We start from the raw sequence: 21417 nt of genomic DNA, 5'->3' as shown, positions 1-21417 counted from the left end.
ATGTTAAAGACAAACCTGCAAGTATATTCAAGGATAATCTCAAGTGTCTTCAATGTGTACTTAATCAACATACCTTCAAGGAGCATACAGACCTGTGAGCTTCCAGAAAAAGCTTGCTTGATCACAGAGGTAACATGGCAGCCAGATCAAAGAATGAACTAGAGGGTTAAATATGAACTAAAAAATAAATTCCATGCAAAAGTCAGGCAAGGCCTAGTTAATCTTTCTTTTCACTCCCAGAGTTTTATTCACCTAAATTTGCACTTTTATATCTTTCGAAAGCCCACATTTAGTTTGCCAATTAATGGAACTGTTTTAGCTTTCCATTTTAAGGTACTGTTTATTAATTTGTCTCAAAATGTTAATCAATTTCCTGAAAAACAATTTAGCACACACACACACACACTCAAATTTCTTGCATCGAATTCTAATATGCGGCATGCTAAAGTCACAAAAAAGGAAACTTAACTTCAAAAAAATATAGTGGGTACAAAGAGAATACATTGGATATTATGAGCACAAAAAAGAATGCACTCAATATCACATTAAATTGAAACTGGTTAAAACCAAAACAAATTGCCTACCTTGGTCCCAGAAGGTGCTGGAGGAGCTGTTATGCCCGTACCACTCAATAGTGAAGAATTAAGCCACAGTTCTTCACGGTTAAGTAGTACCACCTTCCTTCTATGAAGTATACTACATTGTTAAACATTACATTGTAGAAGTTTCTAAGAAATACTGTTTTGTTTATCAGCTGAAGGAAATCATGGGATCCGGTGTGGCCTCACTCACATTATATCACTTCCACTTCTTTGTCTCTCATAAACTCTGTTTGAAACAGTGCATCACTAAAGCACAGTAACATCTAAACACCTGTTTCTGCTAACTCCAGATCATTTGACCTTCACTTAAGGAAAGCTTCTTTCTTCATTTTTTGCAGTTATTTTCGAGATGCAAATGCTATAAATGAAGCCACAATCATTTATGGCTCACTCATGCTTCTCTAATCTGTAAATACATACACACAACTCATTAAATGATAATCTCACATATTGTATGGTTATTTGAGAGTTCAAAACAACATTTTACATCCTCTTTTTGTATAAACAGATGAACATGCAGTTCAGTGCAGTTGTACAATAATACATGTTTCCTGCTTCATGGTTGATTTATTGCAAACTTAAATTGAAACCTCAAAATATCATAAAACCATAAGCAAGAACTATAACATATGCAGATGAACATATAACATATATATATATATTATATTATTTTTTTTTTTTATTATACTTTGTCACTGTCTCCCGCGTTTGCGAGGTAGCGCAAGGAAACAGACGAAAGAAATGGCCCAACCCCCCCATACACATGTATATACATACGTCCACACACGCAAATATACATACCTACACAGCTTTCCATGGTTTACCCCAGACGCTTCACATGCCGATTCAATCCACTGACAGCACGTCAACCCCGGTATACCACATCGCTCCAATTCACTCTATTCCTTGCCCTCCTTTCACCCTCCTGCATGTTCAGGCCCCGATCACTCAAAATCTTTTTCACTCCATCTTTCCACCTCCAATTTGGTCTCCCTCTTCTCCTCGTTCCCTCCACCTCCGACACATATATCCTCTTGGTCAATCTTTCCTCACTCATTCTCTCCATGTGCCCAAACCACTTCAAAACACCCTCTTCTGCTCTCTCAACCACGCTCTTTTTATTTCCACACATCTCTCTTACCCTTACGTTACTTACTCAATCAAACCACCTCACACCACACATTGTCCTCAAACATCTCATTTCCAGCACATCCACCCTCCTGCGCACAACTCTATCCATAGCCCACACCTCGCAACCATACAAAATTGTTGGAACCACTATTCCTTCAAATATACCCATTTTTGCTTTCCGAGATAATGTTCTCGACTTCCACACATTCTTCAAGGCTCCCAGGATTTTCGCCCCCTCCCCCACCCTATGATCCACTTCCGCTTCCAAGGTTCCATCCGCTGCCAGATCCACTCCCAGATATCTAAAACACTTTACTTCCTCCAGTTTTTCTCCATTCAAACTTACCTCCCAATTGACTTGACCCTTAACCCTACTGTACCTAATAACCTTGCTCTTATTCACATTTACTCTTAACTTTCTTCTTTCACACACTTTACCAAACTCAGTCACCAGCTTCTGCAGTTTCTCACATGAATCAGCCACCAGCGCTGTATCATCAGCGAACAACAACTGACTCACTTCCCAAGCTCTCTCATCCACAACAGACTTCATACTTGCCCCTCTTTCTAAAACTCTTGCATTCACCTCCCTAACAACCCCATCCATAAACAAATTAAACAACCATGGAGACATCACACACCCCTGCCGCAAACCTACATTCACTGAGAACCAATCACTTTCCTCTCTTCCTACACGTACACATGCCTTACATCCTCGATAAAAACTTTTCACTGCTTCTAACAACTTGCCTCCCACACCATATACTCTTAATACCTTCCACAGAGCATCTCTATCAACTCTATCATATGCCTTCTCCAGATCCATAAATGCTACATACAAATCCATTTGCTTTTCTAAGTATTTCTCACATACATTCTTCAAAGCAAACACCTGATCCACACATCCTCTACCACTTCTGAAACCACACTGCTCTTCCCCAATCTGATGCTCTGTACATGCCTTCACCCTCTCAATCAATACCCTCCCATATACTCTAACAGGAATACTCAACAAACTTATACCTCTGTAATTTGAGCACTCACTCTTATCCCCTTTGCTTTTGTACAATGGCACTATGCACACATTCCGCCAATCCTCAGGCACCTCACCATGAGTCATACATACATTAAATAACCTTACCAACCAGTCAATAATACAGTCACCCCCTTTTACAATAAATTCCATTGCAATACCATCCAAACCTGCTGCCTTGCCGGCTTTCATCTTCCGCAAAGCTTTTACTACCTCTTCTCTGTTTACCAAATCATTTTCCCTAACCCTCTCACTTTGCACACCACCTCAACCAAAACACCCTATATCTGCCACTCTATCATCAAACACATTCAACAAACCTTCAAAATACTCACTCCATCTCTTTCTCACATCACCACTACTTGTTATCACCTCCCCATTTGCGCCCTTCACTGAAGTTCCCATTTGCTCCCTTGTCTTACGCACTTTATTTACCTCCTTCCAGAACATCTTTTTATTCTCCCTAAAATTTAATGATACTCTCTCACCCCAACTCTCATTTGCCCTCTTTTTCAGAGGAAGGAGTCACGCGGGGAGTGCTCATCCTCCTCGAAGGCTCAGACTGGGGTGTCTAAATGTGTGTGGATGTAACCAAGATGTGAAAAAAGGAGAGATAGGTAGTATGTTTGAGGAAAGGAGCCTGGATGTTTTGGCTCTGAGTGAAACGAAGCTCAAGGGTAAAGGGGAAGAGTGGTTTGGGAATGTCTTGGGAGTAAAGTCAGGGGTTAGTGAGAGGACAAGAGCAAGGGAAGGAGTAGCAGTACTCCTGAAACAGGAGTTGTGGGAGTATGAGATAGAATGTAAGAAAGTAAATTCTCGATTAACATGGGTAAAACTGAAAGTTGATGGAGAGAGATGGGTGATTATTGGTGCATATGCACCTGGGCATGTGAAGAAAGATCATGAGGCAAGTGTTTTGGGAGCAGCTGAATGAGTGTGTTAGTGGTTTTGATGCACGAGACCGGGTTATAGTGATGGGTGATTTGAATGCAAAGGTGAGTAATGTGGCAGTTGAGGGAATAATTGGTATACATGGGGTGTTCAGTGTTGTAAATGGAAATGGTGAAGAGCTTGTAGATTTATGTGCTGAAAAAGGACTGGTGATTGGGAATACCTGGTTTAAAAAGCGAGATATACATAAGTATACGTATGTAAGTAGGAGAGATGGCCAGAGAGCGTTATTGGATTACGTGTTAATTGACAGGTGTGCGAAAGAGAGACTTTTGGATGTTAATGTGCTGAGAGGTGCAACGGGAGGGATGTCTGATCATTATCTTGTGGAGGCTAAGGTGAAGATTTGTATGGGTTTTCAGAAAAGAAGAGTGAATGTTGGGGTGAAGAGGGTGGTGAGAGTAAGTGAGCTTGGGAAGGAGACTTGTGTGAGGAAGTACCAGGAGAGACTGAGTACAGAATGGAAAAAGGTGAGAACAATGGAAGTAAGGGGAGTGGGGGAGGAATGGGATGTATTTAGGGAATCAGTGATGGATTGTGCAAAAGATGCTTGTGGCATGAGAAGAGTGGGAGGTGGGTTGATTAGAAAGGCTAGTGAGTGGTGGGATGAAGAAGTACGATTATTAGTGAAAGAGAAGAGAGAGGCATTTGGACGATTTTTGCAGGGAAAAAATGCAATTGAGTGGGAGATGTATAAAAGAAAGAGACAGGAGGTCAAGAGAAATATGAAAAATATATATATATATATATATATATATATATATATATATATATATATATATATATATACACACACACACACACACACAAATAATTGTTGTCCGTGTTAGTAATGCCTTGTGGTATCTATAATGAAGTGGTGCTGCTGTATGCTATCCTGTCAATCAAAACGTTTAAATGCTTTGCCAAATTATCAATCAAACCAACAACAATAAATTATTTAAGTTATGTGCAGTAAACTGTTACGATTGCAATTTGTACCACTATAGCTTGAAGTTACAGTCTTAAGACATTTCATGAATTCTGAGGAAAACCTAAAACTTTGGAAGACCCCAAAAAGCTGGCATGCACAGTCAGTTCCAGGCATATTGTTACCTTATATCTTTCCCCATTTACTCATGAGGCAACATCACACTATTCATATATGGAGCTCATTATTAAACCAGCTTCTTAATATTTGTTTCAGTCTATACTAATATGTGAAGGAATAATCCTCAAAGGAAATAATACATGTGTTGGAGTTTCTGTAAAGGTCAAATATTTCATTAAAAACATAAGCCTATTAAGGAAGAGAGAGAGAGAGAGAGAGAGAGAGAGAGAGAGAGAGAGAGAGAGAGAGAGAGAGAGAGAGAGAGAGAGAGTCTGTTCAGTACCCTCTTACACTCTGTTTGGAAGAAAGGCTACAGTGTTATACAGAATTTGCTGCCAATCTGTGCGAAAACACTCCCACTCTTCCTTGGTATGCTAAAATCATTGTGATATTTAGTGCTCATCCGTCTCCCAAGATCTAATGATGGTTCTCCATACATTCTCAATGGGAATGGGAATGGGAATGAAGTCAGTTTTTGTTGATGATTTATCAGCTGAGGTGTAGCGCAAGTAAAATAATGAAGCACAATTATGTTAGCAATTCTAGCCAGCTCAAGTGAAATGCTGAACAAGCTTTCCCTCTCTTCTCTTCCCCCTTTCCTCTCACACTCTTCAAAGGCTTATTTCTTGACAAAATATTTGACCATTACAGAAACTACAACATATGTATTATTTCCAGAGGATCATTCCTTCACATATTAGTGATGAACTGAAGCAAGTAAAGCAGACTGATATGAAAGATATGAAGATATCATAAAGATATGAAAGATAATGAGATTGGAAAAGAGAGAAAATTAATAAAGGTTCTGTATCTACAACAGAATGAGAAAAATACTCATTTCACTACAGAAAAATGAGCAGGAACTCATCCATAAATGTATTCTATGTTATATGTATTCCTGATAAATGTTTCTATATGTGAAACTAATTTAAGCCAACTTCACTTGAGATTTAATGTTATACATATGTTCCTGAGGATTAGCGGAATGCGTGCATAGTGCCATTGTACAAAGGCAAAGGGGATAAGAGTGAGTGCTCAAATTACAGAGGTATAAGTTTGTTGAGTATTCCTGGTAAATTATATGGGAGGGTATTGATTGAGAGGGTGAAGGCATGTACAGAGCATCAGATTGGGGAAGAGCAGTGTGGTTTCAGAAGTGGTAGAGGATGTGTGGATCAGGTGTTTGCTTTGAAGAATGTATGTGAGAAATACTTAGAAAAGCAAATGGATTTGTATGTAGCATTTATGGATCTGGAGAAGGCATATGATAGAGTTGATAGAGATGCTCTGTGGAAGGTATTAAGAATATATGGTGTGGGAGGAAAGTTGTTAGAAGCAGTGAAAAGTTTTTATCGAGGATGTAAGGCATGTGTACGTGTAGGAAGAGAGGAAAGTGATTGGTTCTCAGTGAATGTAGGTTTGCGGCAGGGGTGTGTGATGTCTCCATGGTTGTTTAATTTGTTTATGGATGGGGTTGTTAGGGAGGTAAATGCAAGAGTTTTGGAAAGAGGGGCAAGTATGAAGTCTGTTGGGGATGAGAGAGCTTGGGAAGTGAGTCAGTTGTTGTTCGCTGATGATACAGCGCTGGTGGCTGATTCATGTGTGAAACTGCAGAAGCTGGTGACTGAGTTTGGTAAAGTGTGTGGAAGAAGAAAGTTAAGAGTAAATGTGAATAAGAGCAAGGTTATTAGGTACAGTAGGGTTGAGGGTCAAGTCAATTGGGAGGTGAGTTTGAATGGAGAAAAACTGGAGGAAGTGAAGTGTTTTAGATATCTGGGAGTGGATCTGGCAGCGGATGGAACCATGGAAGCGGAAGTGAATCATAGGGTGGGGGAGGGGGCGAAAATTCTGGGGGCCTTGAAGAATGTGTGGAAGTCGAGAACATTATCTCGGAAAGCAAAAATGGGTATGTTTGAAGGTATAGTGGTTCCAACAATGTTGTATGGTTGCGAGGCGTGGGCTATGGATAGAGTTGTGCACAGGAGGATGGATGTGCTGGAAATGAGATGTTTGAGGACAATGTGTGGTGTGAGGTGGTTTGATCGAGTGAGTAACGTAAGGGTAAGAGAGATGTGTGGAAATAAAAAGAGCGTGGTTGAGAGAGCAGAAGAGGGTGTTTTGAAGTGGTTTGGGCACATGGAGAGAATGAGTGAGGAAAGATTGACCAAGAGGATATATGTGTCGGAGGTGGAGGGAACGAGGAGAAGAGGGAGACCAAATTGGAGGTGGAAAGATGGAGTGAAAAAGATTTTGTGTGATCGGGGCCTGAACATGCAGGAGGGTGAAAGGAGGGCAAGGAATAGAGTGAATTGGAGCGATGTGGTATACCGGGGTTGACGTGCTGTCAGTGGATAGAATCAAGGCATGTGAAACGTCTGGGGTAAACCATGGAAAGCTGTGTAGGTATGTATATTTGCGTGTGTGGACGTATGTATATACATGTGTATGGGGGGGGGGGGGGTTGGGCCATTTCTTTCGTCTGTTTCCTTGCGCTACCTCACAAACGCGGGAGACAGCGACAAAGTATAATAAAAAAAATAAAAAAAATAAATACATATGTTCCTAAGGAATATTTCTGGACAAATTTTCTGACATATGCTATTCTGTGCTACTTAAATACATTGAAGTTTATCATAATAAATGAATAACTTCATTCTTATCAATAAGACTTCACGCAATATAATGTTGCATTAACACATCCAATTTCACGTCAACACTTGAAGAGTGAAGGATAATGTGAGAGAAGTGCCATGCCATTGTTATTTACACTGAACCCAGATGCATGGACAAACGAATGCTATGAGAATGCTGTTTTCACACCTTGGTTATTCAGAAAGTTGAACACTTCAAAATTTGTTTAATATCTGTATATGTTTATGAATCTTCCATAATTTACACTAACCTACCTTAGAACAGCATTGGAAAATTGAGTTGCTTACAGTATTACACATGTATTTCAGCAATCCTACTGCAATCCTCTTAAATTTTAGTGGATTTCACTGTCTAGAGTTACTGCTATACTTCATGGTCTTCCTGAAAAACTGATGTTTCTCAAATGGAAAACACTTTCTTTCCTATGAAATATAAGAACATCGTATAAGAATTATGAGGCAACCACAAAACAATTGCTACAGGCAACAAACTTCTGGTGAGACAGCAATGAGTGAATCATGGCTTTGCATCGTAAAGATACATACCGAAAAACAATAACATGTTCAGATAAACATAAAATTTCATTAATCAACTAGGTCTCTTGCAGTATAACAGACATACTTCACCAAATCATGAGCAATCTTCAGTATTTTGGTGGATTTCAGTTTAAGACAACCTTACTTCAACTAGCTACATATTTCAGCAGCAAGGGGAGGTTAGGCAATGTTCTCATAGCTGCTGTTTATTTTTTACAATAATCTAATCTTCTTATACAATAGTTATAATGTTCAACACTTTCCCAGATATTCATAAACTTCACCACTATTATCTTAATTAACATTACAGAATAAAATGCAATTCTCCAAATCAAACTCGGCAATCTTAATTCCTTTCTCTAACAATTACATAACCATTGGAGAAGAATTTCCATACCTAATATCAAAAAATAATCCGTCTGTTGAAAAATACTTTTGTTGACAAAACAGGGTAAATATTACATGAATGCCAGTGGACAATAAGAGCAAAAATATTTCTTCTATCATAAATTCCAATGCTGTTTTTTAATGGCAATAATCATATTTTTTGGGAAATGCTGTTATTGAATTTCAGATATGGTCCCCCTACTTTTTTTTTGTAGGGGATTTTGCCCAACCAATCAACACTAACCTAAATAACCTAACCTTCTCACATAGTATGGCAGTATGTAACACCATGTGAACTGTTTGAAGAAGTGGTTGTGAATGATCTGGTAATAATACCAACACACAACCTATATAATTATGGTCATTAGCCCCCCAGAGTCCACCTCTTTATGTCCTTCCAGGGCCACTCTATATCTTTTGTATGCACACAGGTCTCTGGATAACAAAACTTTCTGAATGATTTAGTCGTGTTTCTAGAAAGTGAAACAACCTCCCTACAGAACCCTAATGTAAGATTAGGTTATTATTTGAAAAGGATATATTTCCTACAAAAAATAAATATGGCCAGTCAATATTGCTGAAAAAAAATAACTGCCTTAGGAGAAAGAAGTCTGAAATGTCTGTTCGTTCGCAAGCACTTATTAAATCTAATCCCTGAAAAGTATTCAACCCACCGTCACCTGGTCGGCAAAATAATCTCTAATTCTCTACACTGCCTTAATAATAAACTGCTTGTCTAACGGTACTCCACTGAAAGAAACAATTTGTCAGACAAGATTTTCGTAAAAATAACTGTGGACCCGTAGAGCATACCTGAACCCACGCTTCAGTCGAATTAGTTATGTGGTACCGTACCTAACAATATGCCTAAAAAGTAATTCGAAAACTTTAACCTACTGATAACAAGTTAAATTCGACTCCCTTCACCTGAAATGAAAATTCAACAATATTCTATCCAGTTACCCTTCAGTCTGCAGCAATTCATATAATTTTGCATTTAGTCAACCATTTTCCAAAACATCTAAAAGTTCAGTTTTAACTTACTGTGGAATATTTCTACCTTAACAACAATTCCTGTAGGATGAGCTTTAGTATCAGTAACACAGTATACATTTCACTCAAACTATAATTTAGTCGATTTTACACTGGTCCTGCCTCACAAGGATGTAAACACAACAGACAGTCTTATAGCCTTAGGACAAGTGAGCATCACTCGCCATGTCTACCGATTTCAAAGTTTCTCTTGTACATACAAACTTGTCCTTATGAAGGAAGGATTTTGCCGTCCAATGAAAAGAAGTAACCTAATCGTAAACGTTGACAGTTTTCTTTTCTTACAATATCGCGAAAAAAGAGATATCATATTTGTAAACACTGACCGAGGGGCTACAGGCCTGAAGTTACTTTTCTAAATCATTATAATCCCTTCCCATCGATACAAAATATATTGTAAACTACGTACTCATATGTCTTTGAATTATATATTCATATATATATTTTTTTACGTCAACAGGCTTGCAATTACTCTCACAAAGGAAGATGCTCAAAAATCACACATTACTAAATGTTATATTTTAAATCCTGAAATGTAACGATTAAAGGTTAAGGGATGAGTGTGTCAAATTTCTTCAGGAGTATAACTGACAGATATAGACATAGATAACAGCGTGATATCAGTATGGACACAGGTGTGAGGCTACAAGGACAATAGGTACTTGTTATTCTCGGTAGATACCACAAGTTGTATTCAGAATGAAGGATATATACGCAGTGGCACAAAGGTGCGCAAGGAAAGGCTAAGGAGGCAGAATCCCTTGCCCCCAAATGCCGTTTTTCGTCAGTAAGATACTGCACAATGCCACATATCCCTCGCTGTGAAGGTGTATTCCGCAAATACAGTATATATCATATAATCATATCCCAGCCTCGTTATACAGAACACGTACAGTGAAGTAAATAGTATGTAAAGCTAAGGGGCCTAAATCCATGATTAATGGTTGGTGTGGTTACTGATAACGATAAGAAGTAATGTTTGCATAGTCTATCAGAGTTGTTTTGAACGACTGCTTTTTCGTGGGAACCACATTAATTTCTTGAGTGGAACTTGGGTGGCAGAATGCTGCGCACTGACAGTGATGGATCTGCACCCACAACAGGTACTGCAGGTGTGTGTGTGTGCGTGAGGAAAGACGATGTTAGAGTTACTTTTGGATGAAGTCGCTTCCAGCGGTGATTGAAGGGAGTGGGGATGAATCCACTTTCTGTTACGGTCAAAGTTTGTCCACAGGGTTGTTGTCATATACGACCACCAGTAGAGATTTCCAATACGTTTTGTCGCAGTTCCTGATGCCATTTCTTGGGTAAATATTATGTCATCATAATTGGGAAGGCAAGTGTATAGTGTGGGACATTTTTGGATGATTTTCGATCTTCCGCCGGACAGGTCGCAACTCGTCCGGCTGGAGAAGAGTAATGAAATCCATTACGCTGGATATTCTCCCATCAGCACAGGCAGGGAGGCTGACCAGTGCAGGCATAATAAGTTGTTTTGAATGGAAGCAGAAATCGATTGACAAACTTCAAACAATTTTGTTTCGGGATGCGTGTATTCACTTCATTGCTTGCTTGAGATATCTAAGGAAACGTTCTCTTACCCTAATTACTGTTAAACAACGTTGACGTCCGGAGTCGCTGCTGATTATTTTGTTGTACAATGAGGAATGTCGTCCAAAAAGAGTTTTCTTACAGCTCCCTGTATGGTCGCTTGTGCTGTGATGTTGGTCTGCATGGGAACTCCCTCCGGCCACTTGCTTGCTGTTTGCACCCTTACCATACAACATTGACTAGGGAAGGGGACAGCATGATAGCCACGTAATGCATTGCCTAGGACAATGTAGGTATCTGACGCGGCACAATGTTCAACTATTCCGTCCGCTTCCCATTAGATCTCACTACTGACTATTTACACTGCCTTGATCCATCAGGGTGAGGGTAGAAGCCAGGCTATCGTACCCAAGGGTCGTACTATTTTCCTTAAAAGGTTGCACTGTTGTGCTTACAGGGGTTAGTGAGCACCATTTTATTCCTGGTAGATGCCAACAGGAAAACCTTCATTTTCACATTGGTTTGTTGATTCTTTTTTTACTTACCCTTCCTCCCTGTTTCATCAATTAATAACTAAACTTTCAAAAGCATCTTGTTTGTCCATCCTGACACCATCTATAGCACCTTGAATGCCCACCCTGACACCGTCCGTTGCACTGTGAACGCCCCTTCTGAAGCCGTCCATGGCACCTTGGACGCCTATTCTGACTCCATGCATGGTACTTTGCCCTTTCGGTACATTTATATCTCTGGAATAATTTCTGATACAGGTTTTTCCCTTCTATTCCAAGGTCTTCTAGCTATCTTGGATGTTGCTTATAATTCATTTTGTCAAGGGTATGGTCATCCCAGCTGGTGGTTAATTCCAAATAGTATCCATAATACTAATAATGAATGATGATATTCATTATTGTACTAAGTAATATTGATAAAGTGAACATAATACAGAAATGGATTGAACCAAGATTGAAACAACCGGGGGAAATCATGGAAAGGTCCGTGGGGCTTGGTTGTGGATAGAAAGCTGTGTTTTAAATGCATTACACATGACAGCTAGAGAATGAATGATAGTGGATGCGGCCTTTTCTTAATCTGTTGCTGGTGTTGCCTCGCAAGAACAGGAAACAGTGGACAAGAAAGAAAGAAGTGATTATTACCTTTACCAGATATCTTCGTTACCAGTGATGTCGTCACTGCTTATTTTGACTATATTCCATTTCATTCTGTTCAGCTTTTGTCTTACCAGGTAGGAGCCTATGTGCAGTCTTCAGCTGGACCATTGAGTCGATAGGACATGGCAGGAGACGTGGAGGTTCTAGTTCATGTGATGATAATCACTCACTATTTCCAATCTAAGAGGATGTTGAAACTAAGAGCACATAGGTACTGTCTTTATTTGAACTTCCTTAGGGCAGTTGATATATATATATATATATATATATATATATATATATATATATATATATATATATATATATATATATATATATATTTGATTTAAAAGATATAGTCTGTCACCATTGTTACAATATAGCATTGATATCCTAAAACGATTTTCCGACTTAGTCGCATTAACGAAATATCAAAAGGAAAAACATTGAGTATAAAGAAACTCCATGTAAAACTTAAGTTGACTTTCGTTTTGCCATGTTGTATATGACAAAAAATACCATAAAATTTTACCATCATGTAACACGTGATTAGTTTACATACTACGCAGTGTCTTCCTTTAGTTTACACTGACATTAGGTGATTAAGTCATATTGTATAAGATTTCAAACACATATCTGTAGCTAAACCAGGCGAAGTAAAGTAGCATTAACTGCTCAGCTCTAGTCATTTAGACACTCGTAGAAGAGAAGGTACGCCTCGTAAGGGGATCTGAAGTTGCGAGCTGGCTCGACGTGGCTGTCGTCGAACAGATACCAAGACTGTGGGAGGAGTCGGTTTTGGCGGCGACTCCTGCAGCAGGCGGTGTAGTGGCCTCTGGTGGTGGACCCATGGTGATTACACACGCTGGTCAGGGAGAAGCGACGCCCTCTGTTAAGGAGATACAGGTTTGTTCCTTTAATAGGGAGCAAATTTGCGTTTATTTACATTTGCAATAAAACACCTCAAACCTATCTTTCATAAGCTAATGGGTTGCGTGGAAGAATGCACGGAGCGTCTGCAGGGATGCTGTGCTCTCGAAAGAACACACCATTTCTGAAGAGGGCTTCGTCTGTCACCCAAAACGATTACGACTGGATCTCTTGCTTATGAGAGGGATACCATAGCACTAATGAAAGGTATGTGTCCTAAGAGGTTCGTAGCAAGTTCGAGGAGGGTGTTACCATGATGAAGTTCGCCAAATTACCAGTGAGTGGTACACACACACACACACACACACAAATAACATATATATATATATATATATATATATATATATATATATATATATATATATATATATATATATATATATATATATGCATAGAAAGATTCACATACACAGTCACACAGGGAGGTCAACTCTCTCCCCTTACAATACAAAAAGGCATTTACATACTGTATGTCACTTTCACTCCAAAGCGGAGGGCCCAGCCCCGTCTACGTACCTGGGGATTAGGTCGGTGGCCAAGTAAGCATCCAGCCCAAGGCCTTCGTCTGGGAAGCTAACACGGCTCACCCTCTGTCCCTGATGCTCTGGGTTGTACCTGTGGACGAGACAAGAGTGTAGATTTTAACAAAGCGGTACGGTCTGTCAACTTATTGGTCTGTACTATAATGCTAAGGGCAAGTTACGTATGTCCCGAAGTGTTGGTTAAGTCCTTCTCTTGGCATGATGTAGGAGGTCCTCAGTTCAGCTGACCCCTCCCAAAAATAATCCCAAGAAACAAAGAATTACTCCTCCCCAGATGCATCCCATAAACTGGTCATACAGTTTACCCGTTCGGAGATTAGAATTCTCGTATCTTGGCCAACACGTTACTAGGATTTTCTCCGTTATGACAGTCATTCTTTTGTCCTATATGTGTTTAGTATGTCACGGTGACACGTGAGTTAGAGAGGTGATTAGGATACTGACCTAATGAGGTGCAAGATAAGGACCCGTGGGAGAGAGAGGATGCGGGTCTCCTGCCGGCAGACATGTTCCCTCCCACAGTAAACACACGGCCGTAGGATCTCTTGGGACCGATAGTAGTGCTGCAGGGCGTCCTGAGGAAGGTCAGGTCAGGTCGAGTGAGACATAAAGATGTACGGAGATGGATGGGTACAAACAATATTTTACCTATACAGTGTGGATGTGAAGATCTATACGCGTATCTGTCTGAGTGTGCGTGTGATTACTGTGTTAAAGAGACAGCTTTACTCTCATGTTGCCCCGTCTCGTAACATTGTATATATGTATCATGTCTTCACTCCAGTGTATGTATGCAAGCACACATACTCAAGCCTAAGCCGGGTATCCATTTATCGCCCAGCCCCGAAGGGTGGATGAACAGATGGAAAAGGCTGTGGGCCGATTGCCACGCCCAGGATTTGAACCTATGCACTAAACGGCCTTGGGTAGGTTCTTCATGACACACGGTCAGAAACAGTAACCGCTACCGTGTGTATGTTACTTGAGAATATTCTCTGAAAAAATGAAACATACTTTTGAGTTAGATACTAAAATGGTCCTTATTTTTTTTTTTTTTTTCGAATTCCTGATGTTGCTAACAGTCGACTTGATCTTTAAGTACTTCGGAGTATCCTACTCAGGAATACCTTACCTCTAATTCCGTCTCTCCCATCACGTTGAGCGTCAGTCTCAGGCTTGTAAAGCGTTCGTGCGTCCTGCATAAGATGGTTCCGGATGTGAGGCAGATGATGGTGGATTCATGGATCCCCACGAACAGGTCCGATATGATGGATCCGTTATCCTTCTGTACTCCACATGCTCGACAGCTTCGAGCTTTGGGCTCCTGAGCCTCCGTAGTCTCGTCCGAGTCCCATGGGGCACCTGGCGGGATGTTCTTGGTTCCAGAGGTCCTTGGGTGTCGCAAGGGAGGATTCTCGCTGGTCCTATGAGACCCCTGACGAAGAGGGGCTCTCCCGTTCAAGGGCTCCTCCGTCTTCCACTTCACCTGTTGTTGCTTTTTTCTCGAGGATTTCTTTACGCAGGCGCATGTGAGGTCGCCCTGTCGACATGCAAGATGATGACTACGAATGAAACATTTCTCTCAATACAGGACATCCAACTCCTATGTTGAAGATGGTGGTTCCATCTCCCTAATGTAATGTAACTTAAAAACTTGATGACATGAATTATCTTCTTTTATATATCATCTCAGGCGTTCCAACGTTACCTAACCATGACAATATCTTTCAAAACACTTTTAGGTTGTGTGTGTGTGTGTGTGTGTGTGTGTGTGTGTGTGTGTGTGTGTGTGTGTGTGTGTGTGTGTGTCTGTGTTTTATGTGTGTGTGTGTGTGTGTGTGTGTAAAGATTCGCCAAGACAAAGCTTGACACGGGCTCTTGTCAATGACAGCCCGTTCTCGGGTGTGCCATTACTGGCACAGGTCGAGCGTGTGTGCTTGGGGTGCCATTACTGACACAGAGCGGCCCACGTGTAACTGTAGTGCTGTGAGCTCTTTTAGGTGGATGTTTATGTTGTTCAAAATGTGAAGTAAGTATTTACAAAATTAAATGACTGGAAAGTGCGTGATGTAAATAAGCAGTATGTTTCTAATCCACTCTGAACATATGTAGAAATTGGTATATATATATATATATATATATATATATATATATATATATATATATATATATATATATATATATATATATATAAGAACTAGAGTTGTGTAATTGGTTATTGTACCGTACTAGGAGCAAGTTCTACACTCGTGGGGGTTTCATTTCTTGAACATTGGTGTGTTGTTGTTTGTTGGGTTTAACGGCCAGCAACTTATGAAGAAAGCCAGTAGGCCTAATGTTTACATTTGTTATATTTAATCTACTATCATACAATTTACTTACTATTATTTTTGTGTATGTTCTATATGGTTATAATCTCATAACTGTTTCTCCCATTCATTCGCTACTCGTATACCAAGAAAGCACTCCTTTATAATTTTCAATTTTTATTTTGTAAAACTTCGGCAAGGTCAGTGTGTGTGTGCAGAAGTGATCGAGACGATCAATATGTAGATGAGACCGTAAGATGTCTATTAAGTCGAGTCTTTGAATAAGCCAGGATGTATATGCCAGTATAGCGTAGGTAAGAGTTTATTGACTGTATGGAGCGAATGTATGAGTTAGCCTGACCATTGTGAGCGTAAAGAAAACGAAGACATCAAGGACAGTGTCTCGGCTGTCTCGAGATATACAATTACCGTGGCCAGGTCTTGGTGCAGCCACTGCAACAGAGACGCAAGCAGGTCGTGTGCCTCCTTTTGGTCATGCCCCTGGAACCGCTCGTCGTAATCCCCACACACTCTCTGGAAGAGAAGCGCCAACGTAGTATCACAAGAGGAAGTAAAAACGAAGGAGAACTGTATTAGGGAGATAAACAACAAACAAGTTACAGTAGGTAAATGCCTCTCAGTGGGGAGCAATTTTTCTTTAATAAAACTATCAATTAAACGCCGCCAGTCCTGTGAATTAGACTCAGCAGAACGAGTATCACACAGTACCTAAAGATGAAGTCGAGACACGAGCAATACATATTTGTGATTAGCTCCTCCACACGAAATATGATCATAAGGACTCAAGAGATATATATACTCGCCCTCCTCACCTGTAGGTTCCTCAGGGTTTCTTCTTTGCCCTTCCCACTCTCCAAGGCTTTAACAACCTCACTGTAGGCCAGAGCCACCTCTCCTCTTGTCGTGCTCCCCTCGTTTATGTCATCCCTGTAAGAGAAGGCGTGACGAGCCTCAGGTACTGCAGGTCTTTATCAGGTGGTTGTGGAGAATAAGCCATAGTAACATGTTATGTTATCCAGAGAATACATGAAGGGGTCAATATGCGTCTAAAAACAATACACACACACACACACACACACACACACACACACACACATATATATATATATATATATATATATATATATATATATGCCCAGTGAGGTCCTTTCGTCGTGTGGTAGAGACGGTGGCACTCACCATGATATACCCCGGCAGAAGAACTCGGTGAGATCCCAGGTGTGGTAGAGACACTGGAGCACGGCATTCATATAGCTGGAGTTCCCAAGGTTAGGCAGTCCATAACCATTTCTCTGGAAAAAGAAAAAAAAAAAGCTAATTTAGCAAGTCATGAAAGGTTGAATATAAGGGAGTATTATAAGATGCGATATCTGGTGGCATCAGTACAATGTGATGTAAGAATACCCGTAAAAACTGTTCGAGCGGGTCTTAAGCGTTCAGTTGCACAAGCAGTTCTTCAAGGAAATGAATGTAAATTCAGGCCATAAGATGAGTACTGTAGGACTGATTCTTAATGTTTCTGCTGATTAGATCAGGTTTTTAATGAAGCGCTTTTATTAAACTTTTGTGCGTCGAAGTATTCAACTCGGGACAAACAGTGAAAACGATTGTGAACAGACAAGCTGTACATGAAATGTCTTGCAGGGATATCTGGGTAAGCTGATCTAAAAGGTCTGTATGATTAAAGTTTTCATAAACTAACTGCATGAACGTTTTAAGAGAGAGATTATACAAGTAAGCCTTTAGGAATTAGCTCCATAAATACTTACGCAAGGATCATATGTAATATTAAGAACTAAGAGGCAGATTGACGACACAAATTGATTCGAAGAGCCGAACTATACAAATGCCTTAAGGAACTAACTACCTGCTGAGACAGGCTTTAAGGAAATAGCTGGTCACAGAAATAATGCATGAATAAAGGAAGAGCTATACAAAAACACATTAAATTATGAGTACATTACACTTTAAAATATAGAAAATACATGATGAATTCCATCCGTGCTTATCTGTGGGTCTCTTCATCTGTTTCTGCTTCTCTCGTTCTTTGCCCTGATCCGTCCGTACCTTTGGTTTATTTGGGTAAGGAGTCGGGGACACCACGGCGAGGCGAGGCAGGTTGACGTCCGCCGTGATGATGACATTCTTAAAGTCTTGGGCCTGACCCCTGACATGCGTGTCGTTCTGCAAGGGAATGAATTGGACCCTCAATGATTCTTTTAAAGTGAATTTTCATCTCTCGTTACTATGATCATTCCCTAATCACTGTATAAAAACAACATGTAATTCAGGAATATGCTGGTTGGCCGCATGGCAAATAAATTACGAAGACCCCCCTTTGCTCTGTCGTGGGTTTGTTCACTTCATCAAGGATACAGAAGAGAGAATACATTTACGAAAGCGCTTTGGATAATTCAGTGTATTATGTGCGGGAAGCTTATGTGTCTGTGTATCTATGCATGTTTATGTAGGTTGTGTATGTATCTTTATCTCTTTTTTGGTGGATATTTGCGTAAACATCTCATGTATATGTATGTGTGTGTATTGTTGTGTGTTCATATATATTTTTATACATAGGTAAATGCCCCGGGCGTGTGCATGGATATACCTAAGTGTGTGGTTGCTCACGAGTGTATGTATACAAGTGAATATACATGGTTTATTGTATATATGTTTATCTGCATATGTGGGTGATTGCATGTATTGTGTATTTGCTTATGTGTATAATTTTGAGCATCTGTTTGTGTGAACATTTACTTACTTGGTTTTTCATCGTGCATGTGAATGTGTTTGTTTATGATATTTGTTAATTTCTATGTTTGTACTTGTGTCTGTAAGGATTCTTTATATATATATATATATATATATATATATATATATATATATATATATATATATATATATATATATATATATATATATATATATCCATTGTATCAATGTTAAACACAGTATATGATTAAAACAGATTATGGTCATTGCCCTGCTTATGATGCCTCGGTACATATGTGCCAGCATGTTGTTGAGGATTTTGGAAAATAAACCTGAAAGATCAAAAAGGACCTGAACCTCACAGGCTGTGGTGGATAGTTCCTGCGTCCAAGGGCCTCCTGGTGTCCTTCTGGCGCGCCTCCGTAGTCCTCCGGCCATCCCTGAGGTTGCCGTGCCTCCCCACCGGGACCCTGAGGCGGCCACCGCTCCCCACCGGGACCCTGGAGCAACCACCGCTCCCCGCCGGGTCCCTGGGGCAACCACAGCTCCCCGCCGGGTTCCTGGGGCAACCACAGCTCCCCGCCGGGTTCCTGGGGCAACCACCGCTCCCCACCGGGTTCCTGGGGCAACCACCGCTCCCCACCGGGTTCCTGGGGCAACCACCGCTCCCCAACGGGTTCCTGGGGCAACCACCGCTCCCCGACGGGTTCCTGTGGCAACCACTGCTCCCCACCTCGTTCTTGGGGCAACCACTGCTCCCTGACGGATTCCTGGGGCAACCACTGCTCCCCACCGCGGTCCTGGGGCAACCACCGCTCCCCACCGGGTTCCTGAAGTTGCCACTGCTCCCAGCCAGGTTCCTGAAGGCGCCACATCTCTCCAGCTGGACCCTGGAGCGGCCACAGCTCCCCATCTACACCCTTGAGAGAATGAAATATATGTAAGCTTTACTTTCCAACCCTCGGCATATGCGACATAAGCTCAAATCAAGCTTACCTGTACCCTGAAGATGTTGACATCATACGAAAGTGCTTGGGACACTTCTTATATATATATATATATATATATATATATATATATATATATATATATATATATATATATATATATATATATTATCCCTGGGGATAGGGGATTAAGAATACTTCCCACGTATTCCCTGCGTGTCGTAGAAGGCGAATAAAAGGGGAGGGAGCGGGAGGCTGGAAATCCTCCCCTCTCGTTTTTTTTTTTAATTTTCCAAAAGAAGGAACAGAGGGGGGCCAGGTGAGGATATTCCACAAGGGCCCAGTCCTCTGTTCTTAAACGCTACCTCGCTAACGCGGGAAATGGCGAATAGTTTAAAAGAAAATATATATATATATATATATATAAATATATATATATATATATATATATATATATATATATATATATATATATATATATATATATATATATATATATAAGACAGCTAGAGACTGTGTGAACGAATGTGGCCTTTTTTTGTTTGTCTTCCTGGCGCAACCTCGCTGAAGCGGAGGGCAGCAATGCTGTTTCTTGTGGGGCGGGGTGGCGCCAGCAATGTATATGATTTATCAATTCACAAGAACCATATCTGAATGTTTAACTTCACATGATAAATACATAGAACCAAGAAAAAAGATCTGAACTTGAGCATTTTTCATATCACTGGTCCCTCATCTCAGCAGTCCTTGTCCTTCAAGACGACGCTGAACTTTCTACTCAACGTCGGTTGGTGAGGTGCTCCACATTGAGGGTGTGGTTTGTGGTGACTCAGGTGTGTGTGTGTGTGTGTATGTGTGTGTGTGTGTGTGTGTGTGTGTGTGTGTGTGTTGTGTGTGTGTGTGTGTGTGTGTTGTGTGTGTGTGTGTGTGTGGTATATGAATAATGGATTTCTCCTAATGTATGAAAAATACCAGAAGCATTACTCACCCTATGTTCATACGGAGCCTGGAACATGATATTTCCGTTCCAGTCCATCGTTCCTGTAAGCAGCACGTAACATATGAATAAAAAGAGAAGCAAATAAATGAAATTGTATCTCATTAAAGTATATCAATAAATGCTTGCATGAGGCGATGCTCTCAATCACAGCATTGAAAACTAAAACTTTTCAGAAAGACAAAAATGCACTGACTCAACATCGCTACAGAGGAAACTCACCATGAAGTGTAATAGCTTACAATGAATAATTGTATCATTATATATATATATATATATATATATATATATATATATATATATATATATATATATATATATATATTGAAGCTTTCGCTTATATAAAGAGATGTTCTCACATTTTCTGAGTGTTTCACCTCGGCTTTGGGCGGAATCACTGAATGTACCGGGGAATGGACGATGTAAACTTTTTTCAAATTATTTTTGTGTATTACTGGATCTGTGCTTAATGCTTGGAAAATGAAATTATGATAGCGGGATAAGGCTTTTCACTCTATGAATGGACTCATCCAAAACAAAGAATCTTTGATTTTACGTTAACTGAGGCGGCACTAGCAACTGAGGCCCTTATCAAGGTTCACGGAGGGTGCTTGATATTGGTTTTGCTTTTATTTTGTTACAAGGTCCGGGGAAGGAGGGTCAAATTATTACATCTCGGATCACTAACAATACAGCATCAGGGTTGAGCATGGGGATCTAATTCACCACTACTCTTCGACTCTCGTAGCATCTACCAAATCCCTCCGAATCCCAAAACCCATCCATCAACTCTAACGCTGAGAAATATCAAACAAAGTTTCG

The 21417-nt window shown here is 40.3% G+C and overlaps 2 protein-coding genes across 7 annotated transcripts in view; both read right to left on the bottom strand.

The window, feature by feature from the left end:
• Pi3K92E (phosphatidylinositol 3-kinase 92E) overlaps positions 1-9744 on the bottom strand; it is a 100915-nt gene extending 91171 nt beyond the window's left edge. Inside the window, exons 1-2 of one of the 6 annotated variants that reach the window (XM_071671303.1) lie at positions 9636-9744; positions 585-1008 (exon numbers count right to left, since the gene is read on the bottom strand). The gene's annotated coding sequence lies outside the window, so the exon portion shown is untranslated. Of the gene's footprint in view, positions 1-584; positions 1009-9426; positions 9593-9635 lie in introns of those variants that run through there. The other 5 variants (XM_071671304.1, XM_071671301.1, XM_071671305.1 and 2 more) reach the window with 5 other exon arrangements.
• A 2619-nt stretch (positions 9745-12363) lies between these two features.
• LOC139754150 (ubiquitin carboxyl-terminal hydrolase 2-like) overlaps positions 12364-21417 on the bottom strand; it is an 11960-nt gene continuing 2906 nt past the window's right edge. The window contains exons 2-11 of the mRNA XM_071671299.1: positions 20587-20639; positions 19014-19571; positions 18007-18123; positions 17119-17231; positions 16752-16866; positions 16348-16452; positions 14742-15149; positions 14054-14184; positions 13584-13682; positions 12364-13026 (exon numbers count right to left, since the gene is read on the bottom strand). Coding sequence (XP_071527400.1) covers positions 12819-13026; positions 13584-13682; positions 14054-14184; positions 14742-15149; positions 16348-16452; positions 16752-16866; positions 17119-17231; positions 18007-18123; positions 19014-19571; positions 20587-20634 — 1902 coding nt within the window. The 5' untranslated portion in view covers positions 20635-20639 and the 3' untranslated portion in view covers positions 12364-12818. The remainder of the gene's footprint in view (positions 13027-13583; positions 13683-14053; positions 14185-14741; positions 15150-16347; positions 16453-16751; positions 16867-17118; positions 17232-18006; positions 18124-19013; positions 19572-20586; positions 20640-21417) is intronic.

This window comes from Panulirus ornatus, chromosome 16, assembly GCF_036320965.1.
Source record: "Panulirus ornatus isolate Po-2019 chromosome 16, ASM3632096v1, whole genome shotgun sequence".
Lineage (NCBI taxonomy): Eukaryota > Metazoa > Arthropoda > Malacostraca > Decapoda > Palinuridae > Panulirus > Panulirus ornatus.
This window is presented reverse-complemented; position numbering and strand designations above follow the sequence as displayed.